The sequence below is a fragment of the Perca flavescens genome, chromosome 2 (assembly GCF_004354835.1).
Source record: "Perca flavescens isolate YP-PL-M2 chromosome 2, PFLA_1.0, whole genome shotgun sequence".
NCBI classification, from domain to species: Eukaryota; Metazoa; Chordata; class Actinopteri; order Perciformes; family Percidae; genus Perca; species Perca flavescens.
The window spans coordinates 8,598,385-8,623,861 of record NC_041332.1 but is presented as its reverse complement, the minus strand read 5'-3'; the positions used below and the strand labels follow the sequence as shown (position 1 = coordinate 8,623,861).

Sequence of the window (25,477 nt, the reverse complement as noted above, 5' to 3'; positions counted from 1 at the left end):
AAATCATGAAAGAGTGAGCACACAGAAGAAAGCATGTCATTGACAGTAATGTGCGAGAGGCATCTACTCAAACAATGCAGAGTATATACTGCTATGGGGCAGCTTTGGGAACATGAGAATTCATCAGAAAGAAGATACATTGATAAATTCCAGAAATCATGGAAATAGACAAGTGCAGTAATTTTTTTTTTTTAATTTTATTTCAAGATCTTCACAATGGTGCAGGTCCTTTACATCAGCATGCAAGCAAGAATAAATACACTTGCACACATGCAAATGTACACGCACCTGCACACACACACACACACATGAAAAAACACAATAGGACTGTGAGACACGTTGACATGCAGCTGGAGTTGAACATGTTGACATAAAATAGGAGGTGGCAGTGTGCAATGGCAATTATTTAAGGATCACAGATGAAAAGACTCCTCCTCCTGGGGGTTAGATTTGTTTCATGTTTTTAGAGAAAGGACGCTTGTGCGAATGTAATAATATAGCCTACATGTGAGAAAAAAAGAGGCTAAAAGACGCACCTGAAGAGCAGCATTAGAGACATGATGAAGGTCCTGAAGTTGTTGTGTTCGTTGATGGCACTCTCTCTCTCTTCATCTAGCGCCAAATTCCCAAACAACTAAACTCAGAAACAGCGGAGAAAGAAAGCAAACCACAAGAAAAAAAAACATTACTGAATATTCTTTACTCTGATGATGAAGTTGAAAAAATGCAGTAACAACTGGAGCTGTGGTGGGGATTTTAAAATGCTACATCTGTATTTTACACCATCACAGTAATTAAATATTGTGAGCTACTTACTTGCATAAATCTATGTCGCTGCACTTCTACTTTCCTATACTTCTGAGGACAATATTGTACTTTTCTTCCACAGCATTTATTTGACAGCATTATCATTTTGCAGAGTCAGATTTTACATACAAAACCTACATAAAACAGACTTGGTGCATATTTATAATTTAAAACATGCTGTAGTATATAAAATATTCCAATTGGCTCCACAACCAGCTGCAGCATTAACATGTTGGATTACACATTAATGCATCAGTACAGTAACAAGAAACTAGCATTACAATGTGCAGTATAAGGTCAGACTGGAGCTACTGTTTCTTGTATAGGAAGTATTAGAAGTAAGAAGTATTTAGTTTTGATACTTTAAGGACATTTTACTGGTATCACTTCTGTGCTTTTAGTTTAGTTCTTCACTTGTAATTTTGGAATACAAGACTTTTATTTGTAACTGGCAAATAACCAAATCTGTATGTTTAAGTAGGTAAAGGATGTGAAAATATCTTCCATTGCTGGATTTTTTATGCTGTTCACACATGTGCAGAGAAGATTTTTGACATATGTCGAACCTATTTTCTAAAAAGTCATATAACAACATATGCAATTGTATATTCAAATAGGCAGATATAGCAGTACGCACCTGCATGCCGATGATGGCATAGATGAAGAAGAGCATGGCAATGAGCAGGCACACGTACGGCAGAGCCTACCAGAGAAGATGAAGAGAGAGGAAGGATTTGTAAGGGCTGTTACGTGTATTGTGACTTTATGTAAATTGTAGTATAGGGGTTTATTTACTATGGGATTAGAGGAGCGGAAAAGGAGAATAGCAGAAATGAGAACGTGAACAATAAAGCGAGTTAAAATCAAGATTGTTTCTTTATTGGACAACATACATAATGTGTGAATCTGTTAACGACTGAATACCTTAAAGGACTGGACGAAGGTCCACAGCAGGATGCGGATGGTCTCTCCCTGTCTCAACAGCTTGATGAGGCGAGCTGCTCTGAACAGCCTCAGGAAGCTCAGGTTGATGAAGTTATTCTACATCGCAGAGGGAGAACACGGTAAGTTTGACCAAACACACGGCGCATGCACAACCTCCCTCTACCAAACGCAAAAAAAAAAAAAAAACAACAGCGGAAGATAGAGAGGTCAAAGAGAAAGAGAGAAAGAGAGAGGGGGGGACGGGGAGGGGGGTCCAAACCCAAAAAAACATAACCAACTGCAAACATAATGGCTCTTAGTAGATACAAGTACAAATGGGAGAAAGACAGAGAGAAGGTCAAAAGACAAAGAAAAGACAAAAAGGAGGAAAAAAAAGAGAGGAAATAAGGAAAATCATAATTCAAAGAGTCTAAAGGTCATCATCCAATCTGGTACAGCAGAATGCTTTTTTTTTCTTTTTTTTTTAAAGAACCAAATGCACTGATCTCTGGGGGGCAAGCAGGCCACACAAGATGGAGCACAATGCACTGTGCCTGTCAACCACACGCACGCACCCACCCACGCACGCACACACACACACACACACACACGCGCGTTTGCGGCCCAAAGAGCGTGGCTTAGGGTTGTCTGTGACACCGAATGTTTTCAAATGTTTGGGGAGTTTTCTTTTCAAAATCAGCCTGAATCTGGTGGCTCATCTCCAGAGAACAGCAGCCATTGTGTATTACATAAGAGGTGGATTAACTTTGTGCCTTTTCATACTTGGGTTGAAGCTTGGAGATTTGTTCTCTCCGGTCCGAGAGTTTAGTATGTTTGGAAAAGTGTTGTTCATGGTCTTAGGTTGGCTTTGAGCATGCTCTGGAGCCTGCAAATGGTATTGCCCGTGTGCAATGTTAGAGATCTACGTGGCGCATTAACGTCATCCCTCACTGGGTGCAATGGGAATACTGAAATTAGGAGAAAAGAAAATACTGAACAAATGGTTAAAACAATTCTGAAATGGTTTGGACATGTGTCTCGATTGAAGGTGTTGCGGGACTGTGACATGCCACACGCCCAATCGTGACTGTTTACATGGTTTTGTGACTAAAGAACTAGCATAAACATCATGAAGGAAAGCATATACGTGTACACTTTTCTTGATGTTTGCAAAACTTGCTAAAAACTCCACTGGACGTCCAGTAGGTGATGATTACGTTGCTGAAGATATCTGTCGTAAAAATCTATCAAGGGTGTTACGAGTGACTCTTGGGTGTAAAAACAATCCTGCAGTAATGACTCGCTCTGCTCAATGAATGAAGAAACCAACCTGAGAATAGACTCGAGTATCTAGACCAAGTGTGAAAATGGCCCCAAACACTGCGGCGCTACGGTCTCAACATGAATTCAGCCCAATGAGTTGCTGATTTTTGCTTGTCCTTTCTTGACAGTGTCACAGAGAGAATAATGTTAACGTACAACAGCCAAACTCCGTGGTAAAGGCCTTGGCATTTTGTGGTTGACAGGCAAGGTGGGAAGAGGAGCATGAAGAGGGAGAGGAGGGAGAGGAAGGACTAGCGAGCAGCCTCAGTGCAGGCATGGTTTGGCATGTCAGCATACTTTTTGAGGAAAAGAACTGGCCTACATGCAGACCAGTAGGGACCAGTGGGGGCCGAGCACATCCTAAGCTCTGATTCACACATTCACTTATTTACTTGCATTAAGAGTGTGGGATTTAAATCAGATTTAAGATTAACATGAGCCAAGTACTGGTAAATACTAGCAGCTAATGTTGTCATGATAACACAAATGTGCGTACACTCATACTGTACTTTTGCAAATAGTATGAATTATTAACTCGTTGCAGTTTTATCAAATGTGATCTTTGCAATCATCTGCACTAACCCACACGGATGCCGCGAGTAACACTGCAGTCAACTACATCTTGAAGCAGATCCTAGTGTACCTAATCTGTTGCCAGGAGCCAAATATGGAAGAACCCCTGTTCTTTAGCACCAATGCAAAAATGGATGGAAAATTAGCTAAACGTTGGAGATTTTGGATATGAGTTAAGCCCAGTGACCAGGAAGCCTTTGCTTTCCCTGTGTACAGATCAGAGTAATAAACTGGTAAACTGAATATTATACTGTACCTCCAAAAGTTTTTTCAGGGAATTGAATGTGCATGTAAGTATGTAAAAAAAAAAAAAAAAAAAGTATTACGTTAATAATGAAACTCTCTATGTCATCAGGTACAGAGTTTAAAAAGTCATCATCCAGGAAGCACATGCACTGGTGTCAAGGATAAGACTGGTCATGGGGGGATGGGAGTGGGTGACTGGGGGGGTAGGTAAGGAATGGGTTGGAGGGGTGGGCGGGGTATGCATGACCAATGAGGATGCAGCAAAAAGCTTTGAGAGATAAATTACAAACCAACCAGATTCTACATGTGCCAAGATGTAGAAAGATGAATTGGGAGGGAGTTTTATTTTTAAGTTTTATTGGTAAGTTGTAGTACAATTGTGAGTGGGTGAGAGACATTTTTGTGAGGGAAGGGGAGGGTTGGTCGTGTGTTTTATTGGGCAGGGGCATGGGGCACACCATCACCATCATTATCATCATCATCATCATCATCACAGCACCACCACCACATGTCATGGCGCAGCACGGATGGAGAACACGATGAAGGATTTCATAGTGCATTTTGATTGGATGGATTTTATCAGAGGAGGAGGGAGTGGGAGGGGCGTAGGGCGCCAACAAAGTAGAGAGGTTTAAAGAAAGCATGTAAAGAGATAGAAGAGGAAGACGGAATCATTATGGGTGTCATTGATAAAGGCAGTGAAACACAACTTCAAGTCAACAACAGAAGTTAACGGTAGTGATATGAGATACAGCATGTTCAGCCCCTCTTTGATGCCAGCTCTATCAGTAAACATTGTAACTTATTCGGTTAGCTTTAGCATTGGGTAGTAACAAGCTTGTTCCAAATGGGTCCATTAAAGGGTTCTGCTCTGCCTACCAGGTGTGAGATAATCTAATTTTGCTATTTTTAAAAAGTATATATTTTAAGTTACGTAAATCATTAATCTTAAAGTATTCAAGCATTTGCAAATATGCAATATTTCCTCCCCTTTCACTGACATGTATTTATATTGTCATGTTGATTGCCTGATGTGAGTTGCATGTGTTTTTAGAACTCAATTGGAGACTGCATTTCCTGTACTTGCATGAAGGAGACTGTGTTCTCTAAGCTATTGGATATACGGCTCGAGACCAAAAGCTTGCCTTTAAAGGTAAATGTTTGCACTACACCTAAGTGTGCAGAGGCTTCTTTTCTCCTTAGAGAATTAGATTTGTTGGCAATCTTTACGCTGTTTCTCAGTGGAAAAAAAAGGAAAAAGGGACTGGTGTTGTTAGATTTTTGTTTAATTTTGGGGAAATGAATAGTCCTCAAAACTGTCACAAGAAGCTTAGTTAACCTGAAGTAAAAGCAGGTTTTGGGCTTTGCCCACAAGGTAACTAGGCAACCAAGCAACCTGCCACTTGTGATTACTAGCCAACACTAGCTTTTGCTTGATGTGCAAAGATCAGATGTGCTGCTGCAAGCTGACAGAGAATCAATCGGATGTCTGAAATGATCAGTTCACTGTGGAAAACACCGCTGATGTCAATTAATGTCTCTTCAGACAGCTAAGATGTCAATTGAGCACGTCCAACATGGCCAGAGGGTGTCTTTGAATCATCTGAAAACACTGTTGTTTGGCAGTAATTACCATACTTACTCCTAATCAAGTCAGTGTGAATGGGAAGAAGTCTTCAGTAAACGTCGACGAGAGGTTTTGTAAATTCATAACGGAAAACCAGACACAAAATCCAAATCGCTGTTTGGCGTAAAGTAGAGATGGCCTGATACCACTTTTTTGCTTCCCGATACCGATTCCGATACCCGAACTTGCGTATCGGCCGATACCAGAGTGTCATATATTTAATTATGTTTTAACAGCTGTATACTACTATCCCTGTATAGATGTGATATGATTTCTATCTTTGTTGTCGGTCTGGCTCAGGTTAAACTCTTTGTGAAACATGAACAAACAATGAATGCCCCAGAACTTTCTTTTATTCTCCAGTTTGACAGTCAGTTATAACGGAAAAAGAACATAAATAAACTACTTTAATGTAGATTTTCTTTAGGGCTTTATTACGTGGTATCGGATCGGTGCATAAACTCCAGTACTTCCCGATACCGATACCAGCGTTTTAGGCAGTATCGGAGCCGATACCGATACTGGTATCGGTATCGGAACATCTCTTGTGTAAAGTAAAAACCAATACAGTAACTGGACAACAGAGAGGGGTTGAAATTGTTAAAGTATTGAATATTATTATTACTTACATCTATAATCATATTAAGTTCAAATGTATAGAATAAAACACACTGATAGACATACAAACACAAAAATCACAGAGAACAGTGAGATAAAGCGGACGCCAGCACATTAAAGACACGATCATTGATTGGTACAAATTTAACCCCAAAACATCAGACTCTGCATGTATCTCCTCCAGTTGCACTTACAGATACTACATGGGCTGTAATTTGAATGTGGACTTTATAATTAGTTGACGTTTTGGGGTTGAAGGAATGCTGCACACCAATCCAGAACTAGGCAATTAAGTTGTATGAGAGGTTTTGCTCCAAAAAGACATATTTGAAGAATTTGAGATGAAAATAATCTCAAATAATGAAAAAGAATATGAAAGTACCTGATAAATAACATCAAAGATTGAAAGAGTGAAACCTTCCATAGACTAATGTACACACATCAAATATACACACACATTGACGAATTGGTACTTCTGTCAGTTTCTCTGTTAATCATCTTGGCATCAGGAATGCATCTGCCTGCACCATTTACAGTCTGACAAACAGCTAGTTTAAATTTAGCAGAAAACAAACACATGTAAGTTAAAGGAATAGTTAAAATGTTTTGGTACTCATTCACATTCTTGCCAATAATTAGATTAGAAGATCAATACCACTCTCATGTCTGTACGATAAATATTGTTAGCATAGCTTAACATGAAGACTGGAAACAGTTAGCCAGGCTCTGTCCAAAGGTAACAAAATCCGCCAATTAGCTCCCTGTTTATCTTTATCTTGAACGTTTAATCGAAAGTGTAAAAACTATATGTTGAGGTTTGTTTGGGACCTTAGTCATTCTTAAGTGCAACTTTATCATCTTCCTTAGCATTGAACATCTTTTCCTTGTAAAATAATGTTAACGGCAGTCTATAGGCTTCTCCAAAAACCTCATGAATAAAATACAAATCATGATATTGGGTGAAAGTTCTGCTAAAGGATTTCGGTAGGTTAGCAGCATTTTGAGGGCTGTGAGCAAAAAAAATAACTACACAGTGGGCCACTTTAAGACTCCAACAGAAGGGTAGTCAAGATTACAACAAAAATTACATCATGGGACTCCTCTAAATTAATTCAAAATGTATATTTACTGAGAACAAAGGGAATACAATTAAAACCCCAGATCTACCAAAAGACTGTTTAGACATTTTTCCTTTGAGTCCTCCGAACCCGCTTCACGCGACAAATCATCAACTAGTGTTGTGTGCCTGCAACCATCAAGTGAAGTGTCACTCAGACACTCCGCAGCACTTACCCCTAGATTTGTCACTAATATGTCAGTGATGCTTCCAAGGACGGAGACAAAATCAAAAATGTTCCAGGCATCTCTGAAGAAATTCTGTTGGGAAAGAGAGAACAGTGAGACAGTGGGAGACATTAGCCCAATGAAAAGACAGAGAGACGGTGAAGGCATCCTACTGGCACTGCGGGCCAGGAGGGGGGGAGTGTGTGTGTGTGTGTGTGTGTGTGTGTGTGTGTGGGGGGGGGGGGAGGGTAAGGAACACGCCCCTGGCCAATGGTGGAGGCTGATAGCGTGACTGCTGTGCAACACGGTATGCTCTGGGTTTTTCAGAGACAGGAAGAACGTGCTCTAAATCTGTCTTCCAAAACAACCCGCCTTATAAATGAATAATAGGATGAAACACTGAAGCATATAGGCTGGGTCAACCTAGATAAGCAATATATGTGTGTGTGTGTGTGTGTGTGTGTGTGTGTGTGTGTGTGACCCTAACCTTAACCCTAAACATAACCATTGCTGCGCTGCCTGGAAGGCGACTATGGGGGTAAAAAACACCAAACACTGTGTGTGTGTGTGTGTGTGTGTGTGTGTGTGTGTGTGTGTGTGTGTGTGTGTGTGTGTGTGTGTGTGTGTGTGTGTGTGTGTACCTTACCAGAGGGCCGAAAGCGATGACCTTAAGGACTGATTCCATGAAGAAGAAGGTGGTAAACACGATGTTGAGGTTATTCAGGACGTTATTGTACGTGGCTGATGCATCGTTAAACTAGAGACATTGAAACGAAAAATGGTGGAAAAAGAATAAGAACAGTAAAAGTAGGAATCTAAATCTCCATTAATCTGCCTTTTTAATTACAATTCCACAAGCGTAGCTAGTGTGATGTAAGCTAAACATCACACACTCGTTTTACATATTATGGTTCAAGGTTCTTTATTTGTCATGTGCACAACAATAACAGAAGGAGTAGATGGCAATGAAAATCGTAAGCCTGAAGCACCTCCAACAATGCTCATTAAATAACAAAAAAATGCAAAACCCACAAGTAAAAGCAAAATCTGAATCTAAGAAAAGAAAAAAAATAGTGCAAGCTAGGATATACTGTACTTTTTAGGAATTCTAAAAGTTCAACAGGAAAAGTATGAAGGGAAATATCACAGTTCACAAGGTTTTTTCACTTAGTTTAACTGTTTCACAGTATTTTCAATAAATGCAACATCTTTTCCAAAAGTCAATGAGTAATCGTGTTAAATAATCGGGATTTTAATATGGACCAAAAATAATTGTGATCATGATTTTTTTTTTTCATAATCGAGCAGCCCTCGCACTTTTCCTGTGATCATACCTCCTCTGGAATACCTGTGTGATGCTAAAATGTACAGCACAATTCCACACTGAGAGACAGACGTGTACCTTCATCATGAGGACAATGGTGTTGAGCGCGATCAGAGCCATGATGCTGTACTCGAAGGGCGGAGACACCACAAACTGCCACATGCGGTACTGGAAGCTCAGTTTATTCTTGGGCATGTGGCGAGTCAAAGGCCTGGCGTTGATGGCAAAATCTATACAGGCTCTCTGTGGGGGGGAAACGGAGAGGAGGGAGGAAGGAAGAGTTACAGCTACGTTACTTTTAACTCTTTAAGAAGCTTTAAAAGAAAATAAAAAAAAGACTTGACACACAGATGTGGTATCGCAGAGAGATCACTGTCACACTTATTCTGGCACTGTCCACTATTAGGTCTTTTTTTTCTTCCAAACAATGCCAGACAAATATTCAGCCAGATTAGAATCTGGCTATTCTTGGTTGCTCTGACAGTACGGAGGCCCTTCCTCCCCAACATAAAGCAATCATTAGAGCAGGCATGGTTGCAGCCAAAAAAAATCTATATTACTCAGTTAGAGGTCTCGACTGTCCCCATGTGTCAGGCTCAATGACATGCTTTCTATGGCTAAGATTGAACAGATTTGGTTTGACAAAAGGAATTCACAAAAATACTTCCAAACCATCTTTGATCTTGCGTGATGAGACCTAAATGTCTGATGTGTGTGTGTTTGCTGCTATGCTACGCCCTTAATCTGAGGATGCTTTGATCTTGCACTCTGATACTCTGGCAGCCCTCCACCTATGTGTGTGTGTGTGTGTGTGTGTGTATTTCATCATCAACTTTATTGCCAGAAGACAGACACAGGCATGACATACAACATACAATAAAAACAAAAGAAACAACAATACTGCATTTCTATAAGAGACACTTATACCAGTGTTTCCATAGTGATGATTGGTATCGTATGGCACTGAAGCTAGGATTTGCCAGCAGCATTAACAATGCTGTTCTGGGAGACGTTCAGGCGACAAAGGAATTTGTAGATCAGACTCCTCAATAATGCCTATAATGCCAATAATAGTGCTGACCCCCGCATTACAGAACAGGTCACTTGCACTAGAGCACCTGGGTTTGTTGAGCAGTATCCTCATACAGTCATTATAAGCAACCTTGAGCTTCCGCATGCTTGCCTTTTTAAACTTAGTCCATAAGGGAGCAGTATACAAAGGAGTGCAATATGCTTATTATTATTTATTTTATTTTTTACGTTTTTTTGCTTTTTTTTACTGCTGTGTTGTCTAATTTACTGTGTGACTGTTATTGTACAAATTGAAAATAAAGAATAAAAAAATAAATAAATGACTTGGCACTAGATATGTAAAACATTCAGAGATTCTGCACATCTCCTCACCTCATTCTTTTCTAAACTGTAGTCCTCCATCATCTTATCCCCCTGTTCCTGGAAGGTGATGATGATGAGAGCCACAAAGATGTTTACGAAGAAGAAGGGGAAGACAACGAAGTACACCACGTAAAAGATGGACATTTCCATCCTATAACCCGGGCTAGGGCCCTGATTCTCAAAGGTGGAGTCCACCGAGTGCTTTAACACCCTGCGAGAGGAAGAGAGAAAAGAAAGAAAGAAAAAAACAAAAATGAGTTATGGGTTCAGGGAAGCTTACATCCATGCATTAGTTTTTTGCGTGTTTTCAGATTAACGTATCTACTTTTTATTTGAATATTAAATAGCATTTTTATATATATATATATATATATATATATATATATATATATACCAAGGGGATCCATATCACAATAAAAAAACACACATATACACAGTATAACATAACATGACATTCCAGTCAAATCTGCAACAAAAAGGTGATGTGTTCAACAACATTAAGTACATATTGGTTTCATTCATGTATGAAATAATTTCAATAATTCTTACCACTAAATGTATAATAGAAATTCCCAAATAAGCTTAACTGGTTATAGTAAATACATCATTAATCCACAGCATGTTCGTTTCAGCTTCGCATTTATGGTTTAAATGTATCTCTTTGACTAGATATTTCTAGATATTGCAAACATAACCATGACTGGCAAAATCTAGACTACTGTGAATTACTTTATCGCAACATCTTACAACCTTTTGGGTTATAGCGGTTGTTTAAAATGAGATTAATTATTTATTTTTTTGCTTCTATTACATGATTAAAGTGCTCATATTGTGCTCATTTTCAGGTTCATAATTGTATTTAGAGGTTGTACCAGAATAGGTTTATGTGGTTTAATTTTCAGAAAACACCATATATTTGTTGTACTGCCCATTGCTGCAGCTCCTCTTTTCACCCTGTGTGTTGAGCTCTCTGTTTTAGCTACAGAGTGAGGCATCTCACTTCTGTACCATCTTTGTTGGGAGTCGCACATGCTCAGTAAGTACTGCTAGCTAGTCAGCTGCAGAGTATGAGGGAGTGCCACACTAGCAGCTAGGCGAGCATTATAACGTGTGTTACATGTGCGTTACAAAGTGACACACGCTCATCACGGAAGTAAAGGCTGGACTACAACAGAGCTGTTTGGAGCAGTTTGTGAACAGTGTTTTCTGTTGGAGATGGGAAGTCCCCTGGGGTGTGGACTTTGGGCTTTTTCACTTTGTAAACCTATAATGTGCACAAAAAGATAATGTATATAACACAATAAAGGAAAGGGGAAAAGCCTAATAAAAGCATGTGTACTTTAATACATGTAGAAGCAAAAACGATACACACTATGCCAGTAATGGCAAGTGGTGAGTAGGATCTCTAATTGGAAAGGGTATTACAACAGTTTAAAGATGTCATCTTGTGGGCAGACTCATTGTGAGCAGTTTGTGTTTCTTACTGCGGGATATACATGTTACTGTATATGCGTGGAAACATGTTTTTGTGTGTGTGTGTGTGTGTGTGTGTGTGTGTGTGTGTGAGTGAGTGCGTTCCACTCACTGCGGCCACCCCTCTCCAGTGGAGACAGTGAAGAGGGTGAGCAGGGCCCAAGCCACGTTGTCGTAGTGGAAATCGTACTTCTTCCACTCCCGCTTCTGAGCTTTAACCTCATCTCTATCATATACCAAGTACTCGCCCCTGAAGGAACAAACACATGGTTCATAATGAAAACGCAACATAAGGATCAATCAGTAAAAAAAAAAAAACAGCCAGAAATAGAAGTGTAGAAAAGCACCAAGACTACCATACACCCTATGTTTCTAATCTCTGTTTATATTTGACGTGATGAGAAGTTAGGGTTAGTCAAGCCTTTTAGAGTGAATGTTTCTCATTCAATAACACAATTTATTACATTTTTCCACCAAACTCCTCTAGGTGGCAGCATCTGCACAACTGATACAACATTATCGAGTGACTAAGTGATATTTTTCTCATTTACAGAAGTTTAAATCCATGCTGTGTGCAAAGTATCCGTGGCACTATGATATTGGGTAATTATGGTATTTTGGGAGTAGCATACTGTACTTCATGCACCTCAGGTATGAACAATACAACAAGGTTGCTAAAACATGATGCTACTTTGTATAAAACAATGTATCTTAATAAATGAGAAGAACTTGATACACATTATGCAAATCAGATGAAATATGAAAAATGCTTATTCTTGATTCATGACATCATGTAAAAACAACTACTGGCTGACAATAATACTGTAAAGTATTCTTGGCACTGCATGGAAAAGACACACTCTCCTACTAAATTAATTGTAGTTTTTTTAAACTAGAAACTGGAAAAATCCTTTGAAGTAAACATGTTTCTGAACCAAAGACATTGAGTTATGTATTGCACACTGTGTGTTTGGGTTTCTGAAACTACCTGCAGTCCCGCTCAAACTCTTTGGATTCGTCCGTGCAGAAAAAGAATCGGCCTTTAAAGAGCTGCACGGCCACCACAGCGAAGATGAACATGAAGAGCATGTAGACGATCAAGATGTTCAGCACGTTCTTCAGAGAGTTGACCACACAATCAAACACAGCCTGCAAGGCACAGATGGAGACATTAAGAAACCCACTACAGCTGTCTTTGTAGGCCGACTCACCGGTTTGACTCTGACAGAAACTCTAATGAAATGTGTACGACGGACAGTTTGGGGAAAAAGTTTACTGTTGTAGTTGAATTGGCTAACCTGTAGGATTTAAAAAAAAAATCTGTCAGATGATCGAACAGTTTTGTGTTTTTTGCCCTGTTGGACATCATTTCAGTAATGCCGCCCACATTTTGGGATCTCAGAAATTACTTTGGTGAGTGCGTTGAATAAAATAATTGACAAAAGCCACGAAAAAAACCCCACCAGTTTTCACCAACACAAGTGTTGAGAAATAAAAGATTGAATTTGTCATTATTCCAATTACTAAAAAACTGTTTTTTCACAATTTTCCACAGATACACTGTAAGCTGTGTCCCACTCCAGGGTCCGCATCTTTTAAGGATTTCAATGAATTGTGAATGAATTCTTGCAAGAGAAGGCTTTATATCTGTGCCGAATTCAGAAGCATGGCGTTTGTTACAGATGTAAAAAGCTTCCTTTAGCATCTAGCCATTTGGTGTCATATTTAGACACGCTTGGTCGGGACTCTTGGTGTCACTTTTTGACGCTCTGGGTCGGGACGTACGTTTAACTGACATGCGGCACGAGAACGGGACAGTTAGGTTTAGGAAAAGATCATGGAAGGGGTTAGAAAATGAACGTTTCAGTGACACGCGGGGCAAGAACAGGACACAAACCCCGGTCTCCTGGATGAAAGTTCCATCCACGACCCCGACGTACCTCCTAATGCCGATTTTCGGTCTTCTATCATACTCGCTTCTGTTGTCGCCCTTAATACTAGGTCATGTTACTCCTAATTTCCACCGGCTGCGGAACGGCTCCGTGCTCTGCCGTCCGTCAATAATCAGCTGAAGTCCCGAGTCCCACGAGATCTCGCGATTTCACGTAGAATAGAACCACATAACCAACAACAGTTAGTTTCCTTCCATCCAGAGGAGTAGAGGGGAAACAACTCTGTGCTGTGTTTTCAAGGTGTAGATATGATCCGCCGTGAGCACGGTGTATTTTATTTTGAAAATTAACCGGATGTTTTATTTTGTTTCTGTGCTCGACTTCCTGTCCCGCACAATCTGAATTGTGCAGAATTGCTGCGGAGCTCTCCGGCGTCTGGCAAAAATAGAAGCCCTGCGTATCTGCTGGGACGCAGTCGTTCCGCAGTCGTTCCGCAGTCGTTCCGCAGTCGTTCCGCAGTCGTTCCGCAGTCGTTCCGCAGTCGGTGGAAATACACACATTGACTTTAATGGAAATCTATTGACTCCGCGCCCGTTCCAGAGCCGCTCCGCAACCGGTGGAAATTAGCGTTTCTCTGCCCGGTGCGTTCCAAAGAGACGCTGAAAGGTGATTTTTTGCGTAAGTATCTGACGCTTAGAGCCACTGACCAAGCGTCTGCATTTGACAATTTGGGAATGAGAACGGTTCGAAATGAGTCAAAGTCAAAGTATCTTAACTAGTCTCCCTAAGGAGAAATTCGTTTTGGACACCGAGAGAAATTGCTGCAAAAGTAACAACATCAAACACAGGGTTAAAACAGTTAGAAAACAAATGTATATTGGACATCTAGCCTCCTCAAATAGCTGTGCAAATGACAAATTACCATTTTCTATAGGCTGCTTGTAAAAAAAACATTAATTTATCCATTTATAAATATAAATACCCTTACAATCCATTGTAAAAATGCAGTAATTCCTTCATTCATATCCATACATACATTCAGTCACAGATTTACATTAATAAAATTCATGGTCATACGTTCATCGCTGCTCAAACCTTGTTCACCTGATATGACTTATTATAGAAAGATCAACTTCACGTATGCAGCCACTGGAGGGAGATTCACCAACAGACCTGCTGAGCCCTACCTTTAACTTGGGGAGTCGTTTAATGGTCTTCAGAGGACGCAGCACCCTCAGCACGCGAAGGGACTTGATCGTACTGATGTCTTTGCCCTTGCTGCTTCCCCTAGAGTTCAGCCAAACAACAACAAAAATGTCAGAGGAGAATCAGAGAGCAGGGTGGAGGAATGAAGAGATGGAGCAATCATAAAGGGCTCTCATCTTCACCCTCTAATATTATGAAGTTGAGTTTATCTTAAACATAACCTCTATAGTGACAATCTTAGTAAAAGCAAAACATGATATGACAAAAAAAACTGCACTGCATCGTTGTGCACAATCAAGGCTCTTACAGTCTCTTCTTCTGCAGAAAAAAGAAACGTTGAAGTGCACGTCAAACATGAAACCAGTGGGAGGGAAAGAGATCAGTTCCCTGACTGTTTGGTTTCATGGACATCATCATTTGTTCTAATCTCCACCATGATACAATAGACATTCACTCATTCCATAACGACAGGCATCTCCCGGTAGAGTGCCCAGCCAAACCTCTTTCTTTCTTTTTCTGTGAAACACGCTGTTCGGTTCTTCGCAAGAAATGGGGAGTTTTAGATGTGGAAACATGTACTTCAACATGGCTAGGATTATGCCGATATAATCCTGAATTTGGAAACACGAAATGACCTGAACCTGACATGTTTCACATAGCTTCCTTTCGTTCAAATTCAGAATTCAGAAAATGATTTTTCTTCGGGTCAGGACTGCAACCTGAATCGAAGGGAACGAGCACAGGAAACGGAGGCTATGTGAGACTCGTGGGACATGTGATGTCGCTTGCAGAACACAGCATCACATGTCATTACACAGACAAACACGTTGCACCGATGGCGTCAAACGAGCCACTGAAAAGCGAGCGGAGGGAACGGTTTAGAGCCTTCGGTCGTGTGTTTTATAATGTGCTTGTGAACCCCTTAACTGAACATTCTGCTGATGATTTGTGCGCCCATAAACCAATACCGGTGAGGAAAAATTGTGGTGTCAAGGGAGTAAATAGCCGAGTTGATCTTTACAGTAAGTGGATGGGCCATTTAAAAAAAACCAAAACAAGGCAGGGAGTGCCTGGATGCCTGCTAAGCATGAGCAGAAGAGAGGTATTCCATCAAGGCTCGCTCTTTAACTATGAACTCAGTTCCCATGGCAGAAAACGTAAGACAATTCAATTCAAGGCTAATTGATTGAGTCTGAGCCTTGGACGTTCTACGTGTATGCATGTAGGGGTTTGTTTGTGTGTGTGTGTTGTGTGTGTGTGTGTGTGTGTGTGTGTGTGTGTGCAAGAGTAAGACTCAATCAATAATCAATAAGCCTTCCTCCTTTGAAGTTGAGCAAGAGTGAGGTCTCTCTATCAGAGCAGCTCGGGAGTATTAGAGTAAAGCCCAGTAAGGCCAAAGGTGTTAGAGGGCGCACGCACACACGCACACACGCACACACACACACACACACACACACACACACACACACACACACACACACACACACACACACACACACACACACACACACACACCAGCATAATGATAAGGGCAACAGCTCTTTGAGTCTCACGATTGATGTGTGAGTATTGTTCCTGCGCTGCATTCTGTTTTAGCACCCCTAGTAAACAGATTTTGACTGAAATGGGGTGTTCCTTAAACGGTAAAATTGAGGTGATACGCCACACTAAATCTATGTTTTGAGTATTAAACACTCAACCCCTGTGGGACTAAAAGGTGGCTGTAAAAGGGCTTCTATACTCTCGGCCTTCACTGTTGAAAGCTTGGATTCATGTCTACAATGGTTGCCAACAGTGGAGGCTTTCATGGTCTCTAAACTCTAAAACTGGGATTGCAGCACACTGCTATATGATCTTGGAGCTGTATATCCATATGATCAACATGTCCCAAAAGTATAGGATATAGCATGTCCCTGTATTCTCATATAACACTGATGCACCAAATGCCTGTCTCAATACTCATGCATGATACTGTTGCATAACGCACCGCATTGGCCAATCAAATACATACAATTGTACATTTTAGTAGATTACTTTACAACGTGGCCGGAGCAATTCTCAAGAGAGAGGATAAAGTGATTGCTGATGTGGTAACTTTCCAAAGTTGTAAATTCTTTCCTCACTGATGTATTACCTCCGCCAAGGAGGTTATGTTTTCGGTTGGTTGGTTTGTTTGTGTCAGCAGGATTACGGAAAAACTACCGGGCCGATTTTCATGAAACTTTGTGGACGGTTGTAGCATGGGCCAAGGAAGAACCAAAAAGATAAGGAGCGGCTCCGAATCACGGGGTGGATACACAAATTATTATTATGGAATTATTACTGACAATCTAACTGAACTACCAGGATCGTATTTCATCTTCTCACTGGTACATGTAGAAACACACCCACACTGATGCAACCATTTGCATTTTTTTTTTTTTTTTTTTTTTTTTTTTTTAAGTAGCACTATTTGTGGTCAGAATGAGGCTTGAGACTCAAGGCAGTTTTCCTGACCATTCTGCACAGATGACTGACAGCCTCATTCATAAGAATGGAGATACAGGCAGTATAGTAGGCTAATTTAGCACTTTCTGTGGCATGTGGTTAAGGTGGTGATGAATAAGACAAGTTACGATACGGCGAGAATGAGTACGGGCGACCAGAAGAACAAAGAAAGAAAGAGAGAGAAGCCAATTTGATCCGGTGGTGGAGAGCAGGGGGACAGAGCGGAGGAGGATGAGGAGGACAGAGGAAGAACTTTACCGGGTGCTAGTCCTGTCGAGTTTCACCGAAGGTGGAGACAGCGAGAGTCAGTGACAGCGACAGAAAGAAAGACAGGGACAGAGACAGAAGAAGAAGAGGAGGAAGGGAAGGAAGGAGAGGGGGAAACACATAGAAAGACAGACACACATATACACACACACAGACAGACAAACATAGATAGAGAAAGATTGACAAAGACAGACACAAGACAAGAGAGAGGGGGATTGGTAGAAACAGGGAAAAATACATCCATATGAGAGACAGACAAAGAAGGAAGGACAGCAAGATGGCCACACCCACTTAGAACCCCCACCCACCCACCCACTAACCACCCATACTCTATACACACATCACTCCCTCTCATTCAGCCTCCCCCTCCCACACCCATCTCTTGTCTCTATGACGACAGTAGATATGTGAGTCCTACGTACTTTTTTGTAGAGTATACATTGCACAATTTCCTTCTCACTGCACATGACACATCAAAGCATCTAAGAGTTTTTCAGTTGGGTTATTTGCCAACATCCTGTTACATCATTACATGGGTTTATCTTAATCTTCAATTAAATAAAACTATATATCAATGGATTTTATGCATTTTTATTGGCCAACAGCATGGATCCGATCACAACCATGGCCCCTTATGAACTAAATGTGAACCTGCACATCCTTTTGACACAAAATTCAGTTCAATTAGATAGTTAAATCTAACAAAGCTAACAATAGATTAGATCAAATCTAGATAAATAAAATCTTAAGTGTTTGCAGATTTTATAACAGCTACAGAATTGAAACCATATTGATCTCAACGACTACTCAAAGTGCTTTAACATTGTACAGGAACCATTCACCATTCACACAAGGCTGCCGTACAAGGTGCCACCTGCTCATCAGATAATCAGTCACACACATTTACACTCTGATGTGCAGCATCAAGGGAAACTCGGGGTTCAGTGTCTTGCCCAAGGACACTGAGATGGGACTGCAGGGCCAAGGACCGAACCACCAACCTTCTGATTGGCAGGCAACCGCTCTACCACTGAGCCACAGCTGCCGCCCCCAAAGAGAGACTATTAGCCACCCAAAGGCGTACTTGACAGTCTATTTAAGCCCTGATTTACATCGTTATGTCTGATTAAAAAAATTACTAAAATGTTGGGGCATGAAAAATCTCGTTGGATAGGGGCTGGTCAAAAATGGCTCACTATAATTATGATAATAAAGCATACAGATGTCGATGTTAAATTGCATAATTATTGTTAAATGGATTTCTTTGTGCGTTGTCCAATTTAGACATCATCAAAAAGGCTTACATACTGTAAGCATTGGGAGATTTTACACCATAGCATATGTTTACAAGTTATATGTGTGCTAATCCGATATGCCTAGAAAGTAATTGGTAAAATACCATTTCAATTTCTTAAATAACGAGGTAACCCTTAAAACAATTTATATAATCTGGAAAAGTCTAACATCAGTTAAAAAAGATAAATATATTTGATATGAACTGAGCGTTTTACCTCAATTCTTTCCCCTTGCTTTACAACATCGAAGGATGTCCCTTTTATTCTATCAGAACTGCACATAACAATCATCTTTAAAAAACATGTAATTCTGCATTTCTGTGAATCTGGCCCCTGGCTGAGACTCTGGATGTTCAAACCCTCCTTCCCTCCTGGCTGCCTTCTGCTGTGGCCTGCTGTGTTACCAGCTCTATGAAGAATTACCTTCACGGTTGGAAGAGGAAACTCGATTGCTGCATCCATTTACACCGATTCTTATCTTATCACACCATAATGATCAATTACTCGACCGGGCCTACAGCACAAATTGTCCTCATTAGATCTGCAATCATCTAGTGGGATTTTATCAACGCTCTTTTGCATGCACATCTGCACAGGGGAAGGAAAAGACGTTAAAAAAAATCTTTACAAGTGGCCAGTTCCAGGTTCTCTTGACATGTTAGAGCATACACTCGGGACAGCCGTCGCGAGTGGAAACTCAAGAAACCAGGATTTGTGTGTATTGTCCCATACACGCACACCGTCAATAGAAAGAAAAAGGCATTCTCACAGAATACTGCGACTGCATGCAGTTCTCAGTCACTGCTTCTTTTAGCATTTACTTGGAGGATGAAGTGCCAGAAGCGCTTTTTTGTTTTGTTTAAAACCCATAAAAATATAAAACCATTGCACTCCGACCATGCTAAAACTCGTCTCTGTACAATGGTTCGGTTAAGTACTGCTTTGAAACAATGTCATGAAATTTCAAAGGTGTGTGGGAAGAGTTTGCCCCTTAAGCACAACTGTACTGTAACTCAGCCCTGGAGCAGATGGTGGGAGCGAGGTGGCAAAGGAGGAGAAATGGCGGAGAGGGAGGAAGGGTGGAGAGAAGAGGCAAAGATGAGGGTGGGGCAAAGATGGGAGAGCATCCTAAAAGTGAACGGAAAGGGCGATTAAGGAAGTGGGAGGGAGAGGAGGGGAGGATGGAAGGGGACCAGCGAAGGAGAGGAGGAGGCATCCTCACATTGGCAGGGAGTCATGCTGTGGAGGGTGCAGCAGTGGAGTGATTTTTAACTTCTTTTGCAGTTGTTGTTTTGGGCTGCTTGTGATATTTAACTTTGATTGAACAATTCCACTTTTTGCTGCATATTTACAGCGTGGAGTTCATGATCTGTCCACCATCATTGTGCGTCTTTCTGGGAACCTGTGCCTGGTGCCGCTCTACTGCTTTTAATTTTTAATTTAACTTTAACTTTAATTTAAGGTAAAAAATAAATAAATGCTTGTACTGGATGATAATGTCATTGTATTCTTGTTTGCAGTTATTGGTACTGGTGCTATTGGCCGATCTGATACCGTAACAGTAAAGTTTGACTTCGACACAGGTGGGAAATGTTTAATCAAAGTAATATATCAATTTAAATTCATACGCCCTGTCTCCTGAAAGCTTCACCTTAAACAACTTGTATGTGCACCTTCCCCATCCTGCTTGCTGCTGGATTTACATTTGCTGCTGTTGGTTGCCTTGAACACTGTTCACTCTGCATTCAGACTGTGAGCAACAACATTGTTTTAATACTGTCCAATAGCATGTGCTTATTTGTTTTATGTAGGACATATAATGGACTGTGCATGATCTTGTAGGACAAAGTTAAAGGTGCCGACAGCTTTTCTGAATATCAGGAAAGCACGTCAACCATTGTTAACGTTGGCTGAGGCTTCTAGTTGCTGACATTGTGAATGCATAGTGACATTCAGAACACGACTATAACATATATTTGCTATTAAAGACAGAGGTGTGTTCAGACTGAGTGCTACGTGAAGTCAATAACACCACTGGCTGTTGTGTAGTGTAGGTGTCTACCTCTGTTGTTTTTTTTTTAATAGGAGATGCAAGTAAATTGTTTTTTCAAGGCATTGTGGAATGACAGGTCCTGCAATGTACTATAAGAACATAAAGTGCCCAAAAGCTGAAATGTTTTAATTTAATTCCATGCTGATAAGCCAGAAGTGGCGTTGCATCCATAAGTCTTCATAGTACTACTCCATTAGATTTTAGCTGTCACCATATGCACATATGTCAACTATGCAGCTTGAACTGAAAGTGATCTCAAAATTCACCAGGTCTTTCTGTTATTTTTCCAACTGTTTCTTACCTTTTTCTGCTTGTCTCTGCACATATCAGTAAATTCAAACAACTTTGGGATTTTTTTTTTGCTCACTTTAAAGGATAATGATCGCAATATTCAATATTTTTCTCACTGTCAAAAAAAAATGAAATCCCTTGAAAAGACTAAAGCTAACAATGAATTGTTCCTGGTATTGTTGCACTAGGTTACATGTCCCTTCATTACAATGAATGTAGGCACTATCATTTACATTGAGTCAAGTCAAGGCCATTTTAATTATACAGCGCAATATCACAAATCAAAAATTTGACCCAAGGGGTCAAAATGAAAATGAAAGAAAGCTCAGGAAGAGCAACAGAGGGATCCCTGTTCCAGGACGGACAGACACGCAATAGTTGGCGTGTGTACAGAGTCAATCCCACATACACTGTCCTACTGTTGTAAAAGCTTAAAATATATTTATTTGTGGCTGAAAATGTTTTCTAACAAATGCACTATTTACTTTTTGATCAAGTATCTTAAAAACTACAGTGCCCAGCTTGTTTTAGAAACTAATTTAGTCTTTTCTAGAAATTAAACTATACATTTATGACACATTTTGAAAGATTTACATCTTAAGTATAAACAAATAGGCTTGGTTGAGTGCCAAAGATGCATGCGAATATCAGAAATTATTGAGAAATGGACTAACACATTATTTGTTTTAATATTTCCATGGAATTTGTTGACAGTAAGAAAAATTGTAGAATTACACCAAAACAATTTCAACTTTCAACGCATTTCGACCGCAGTTCATGCGACCTCGAGCAAATCTGCATCTGTTTGTCCCACTCATGTATTCCCATTGGCTTTTTAAGCAATGGCGCCATCTTTTAAAAGCAGCTTTGCATCCAATCTGAACACACTTTGACAGTAGCTATTAGCTCTATGATTCACAGAACATACTTAAGCACATTCTTTGCCTGTGACTGACTCCGAACATCATTAACAGAGTTCTGAGTGATGCCGTCTGCTGCATCACAGGTTGTGTTCAGGTTCATGCAGTCACCAAGGCAGACATGCACTGGACATCGACAGAGCTGAGGAGGATGCACACACAAGCTTCTTTCTCTCTCGCTCACTCTTTGGTTTGTTTCTTGAAGACAAACATACATTCAGCCCCTCCAGTTGCATGTATCATACATATTTGACTAATATGTATTTATCTATATAATGCCTTGGCATACATGTAAAAACACTCATTCCACCCACACCACACCCTGCCCCAGCATGCCTCCCTCCTTCCCTCCCACGTTCAGTCTGACTTCCCCGGGTCGTGCAGAGGAAGGAGAGTTAAATACCTGAGCCTCCGGGTTAACATGGTCAGAACGACGGATGAGTATGTGTGTTTGTGTTTGAGTGTGTGGGCGTAAAAGAGAGAGCGGCGAGATGGTGGCGTTCTTCCCAGTGGCGAACCGATAGGCCTGGGCACTTAAAGGGTTAAAGGTGTCTGGGGCGCCCTCACCCCCACGGACTGACCGTCAGGGACCTCCAGCCCGGAGGGCGGGGGGGAGGATGAAGTGGCGAGGGTGTGGTTGGTTTGGAGGCAGGATGTTGGCTTTAATGGTTGTTGAATGGGCGGGGTTGAAAGGTGTGTGTGTGTGGTGGAGTTTGGAAGGGCAGAAGGGTTCATTACGGACGAGGTGGACGAGGGGTTATGTTCAGACAAGGGTGGAGGTTGGGGTCGGGTTAGGGTTGAGGATAACGGCAAGCTAGGGAGCCATGAGTGACACTTGTTCCTAACATACAGCACGCAAATTCAAGGCAAGAATGTGCAACTTAACATAAATTGTCTTCTTTCATTTACTATATCACAAATTGTAAAACAAATACAAGAAATTGCTTGCTTTCCATTATATATATAATTTTTATTTTTTATTTTTGGGCATTGCTGCCTTTATTTGATAGGAAAGCTGAAACATGAAAGGGGAGAGAGCAGGGGAAGACATGCAGGAAAACCTTCACAGGTCAGACTCGAACCCTGGACACTGTGCGTCGAGGAATAAACCTCTGCATATGTGCGCTCGCTCTACCAACTGAGCTAACCGGCCACTCCTTTATGTATTTTTAAGTCATTATGGTGCTACCAGCCCGGAACAAAGTCCCATAAATATATGTTTTAGCAGGGTCAGCACAGACTTCTTGTTCTTACAGTAAATGCTTACAAATTAGCAAATGTTAACTTGCTAACAGGCTAAACTAACATGGTGGACCTTGAATAGCTAATACCTGCTAAACATTAGCATAATCACATTGGCATTGTGAGCATGTTAGCATTAGCATTTAGCTCAAAGCTCAAAGTTGTGCCTAAGTATCGCCTCATAGTGCTGTTAGCATGGCTATAGACTGTTTTTTTTCTTCTGAAGGATCCTGTGGTTTTTGATGATCGCCTGGCAGGATGAATGGGACTAAGATTGAGGTAACAATTTTGCATGACCGGCTTGGAGTTGGAGCAATTTAACAAAATGTAGCCAAAACAGGGAAGCAACTGCATTTTGAGGTAAAACTCCCCTTTCTGTTTGCTGAAGTAGGTGGTTTGGAGAGGTTGACAGAGAGCACTGAAAGCAAGTCAATATCCCCTTTTTCCTTCACACTCTTTGCTGTATGTTAGGAATAATACGGATGTAAGGGGGGTGGGGTAGGGAAATCTGGTAGACGCGCGGAATGTAATGATAGACAGGAGGAGAGACTCTTATAAAAGAGGGGGTTGAAAGGTATCTGAAGGAGGTGAATGCATCAGCAGGAGCCAATGCTGTGAAGGACATTGGGTGAGTGTTGCTAAGCAAAGGTTTGAGGGATCAGAGTCAGGGCTTTAGATGCAAGAAAAGAGGAAGGGATGACTCACGGCCTGGTTGGTGGAAATATCAGAGCGGCATGGATTTGCAAATAGGACACAAGGGAACAGGAGCAAGGAAGATTGGGAAAAAGAAAATGTTGGTGCTTTATATTGTATTAGGGTTAGGGTTAGACAGTTAAGGGGAATGATGTTCGGGATTGGTGTGAGGTGATTGTTTCAGGCAAGGTTTGGGGTTTGTGGGGGTTGAAAGGTGGTGAAGACAGTGTCACTACACTCTAAAAACTAATTTCACTTTCAGTACTTTTGGGTTCCTTACTTGGAACTACAAAAGAACTATCCAAAGAGTTAAGAGATTTATGAAAGTACTGTGATAATGGTTTCAAAGGTGTACCTCAGGATACCCTCAAAGATCGCAGCATCAAGAAAAAGCAAAACGGTACGAGGAGCATTTATTTTTTATTTTTTAGAGTGTAGGTCGGAGGTTGGTGGGGTTCATCCAGAACATTAGGAAAATATGTTAGTTAAGGATCACGGGTGGTTGTCCGGATGAAGGTGGCGATGAAACGTAGAGAAAGACCTGCTCATATGATGCCATGTGTGATGATGACCAGTGAGGAGATAGATATGGAAACGGAGAAAGGGTAGAATGCAGGGGGGAGGGACATAAAGAGACAATGACAAGACTACAGATACTAGTTAAAGAAAGAAAAAAAGAGAGAGAGAGAGAGAGAGAGAGAGAGAGAGAGAGAGAAAGACAGAAAGAGTAGATAGTAGAAAGACAAGGACAGGAGATGATGATTTCTGAAGTACATCAGAAAATAGGAGTGAAAGGTCAGAAATGCCTGATGTATCGGACGCACAAGGCTGTGCGACAAGGGTCTTTCTGTGGAGGGTGGGATGTGTGTGTGTGGGGTTGGTGAAGATGATGAACAGGAGGGTAGGGGGGGCACTTACGTGAAGGCGAAGGCCACCAGAGCACCACTAACCACTATAAAGTCCAGAATGTTCCACAAGTCGCGAAAGTAGGAGCCCTGGTGGAGAAACAAGCCGAGCACCACCATCTGGAAGACACAGAGCACACTCAGTACAACACGCAAACAAATCCATACAAATAAAGCACACACACACACATAGTAATTTACACAACACACTAACAGACGCACAGCACAAATACCCAAAATACACCCGTAGGCACAGAAATAACAAAAAAAGGAAAGATACGCAAAAACACAATAATACAATTATGTAAAAAAAGTAAAAACACACACTCTCTCTCACACACACACACCCACGCAGGCACGCACACACACACACACACACACACACACACACAGTGATACTTTGTTACCTTGATCAACATTTCAAATGTGAAGACGCCTGTGAAAACGTAGTCAAAATAACGCAGCACCTGCAGAGCAACACAACACCATGAGATATAATTATCACACTAGAGGGAAATAAGCAGAAAGATGAATCAGGGGGAAAAGAAAACAGAGGAGACACAGCAGGGGAGATTAACAAAGAGAGAGAAAGAGACAAACAATCAGACACCAACCAGAGCCTAATCCTAATC

General features: G+C 41.0%; 1 protein-coding gene across 1 annotated transcript in view; it reads right to left on the bottom strand.

Moving 5' to 3' along the window:
- Positions 1–25,477, bottom strand: part of cacna1ab (calcium channel, voltage-dependent, P/Q type, alpha 1A subunit, b) — a 153,706-nt gene that overhangs the window by 35,956 nt on the left and 92,273 nt on the right. Inside the window, exons 24-35 of the mRNA XM_028565696.1 lie at positions 25,253–25,312; positions 24,859–24,965; positions 14,674–14,773; positions 12,583–12,743; positions 11,707–11,844; positions 10,131–10,332; positions 8,805–8,969; positions 8,049–8,159; positions 7,412–7,495; positions 1,732–1,848; positions 1,445–1,510; positions 537–634 (exon numbers count right to left, since the gene is read on the bottom strand). Of these exons, the coding sequence (XP_028421497.1) occupies positions 537–634; positions 1,445–1,510; positions 1,732–1,848; positions 7,412–7,495; positions 8,049–8,159; positions 8,805–8,969; positions 10,131–10,332; positions 11,707–11,844; positions 12,583–12,743; positions 14,674–14,773; positions 24,859–24,965; positions 25,253–25,312 (1,409 nt within the window). The remainder of the gene's footprint in view (positions 1–536; positions 635–1,444; positions 1,511–1,731; positions 1,849–7,411; positions 7,496–8,048; positions 8,160–8,804; positions 8,970–10,130; positions 10,333–11,706; positions 11,845–12,582; positions 12,744–14,673; positions 14,774–24,858; positions 24,966–25,252; positions 25,313–25,477) is intronic.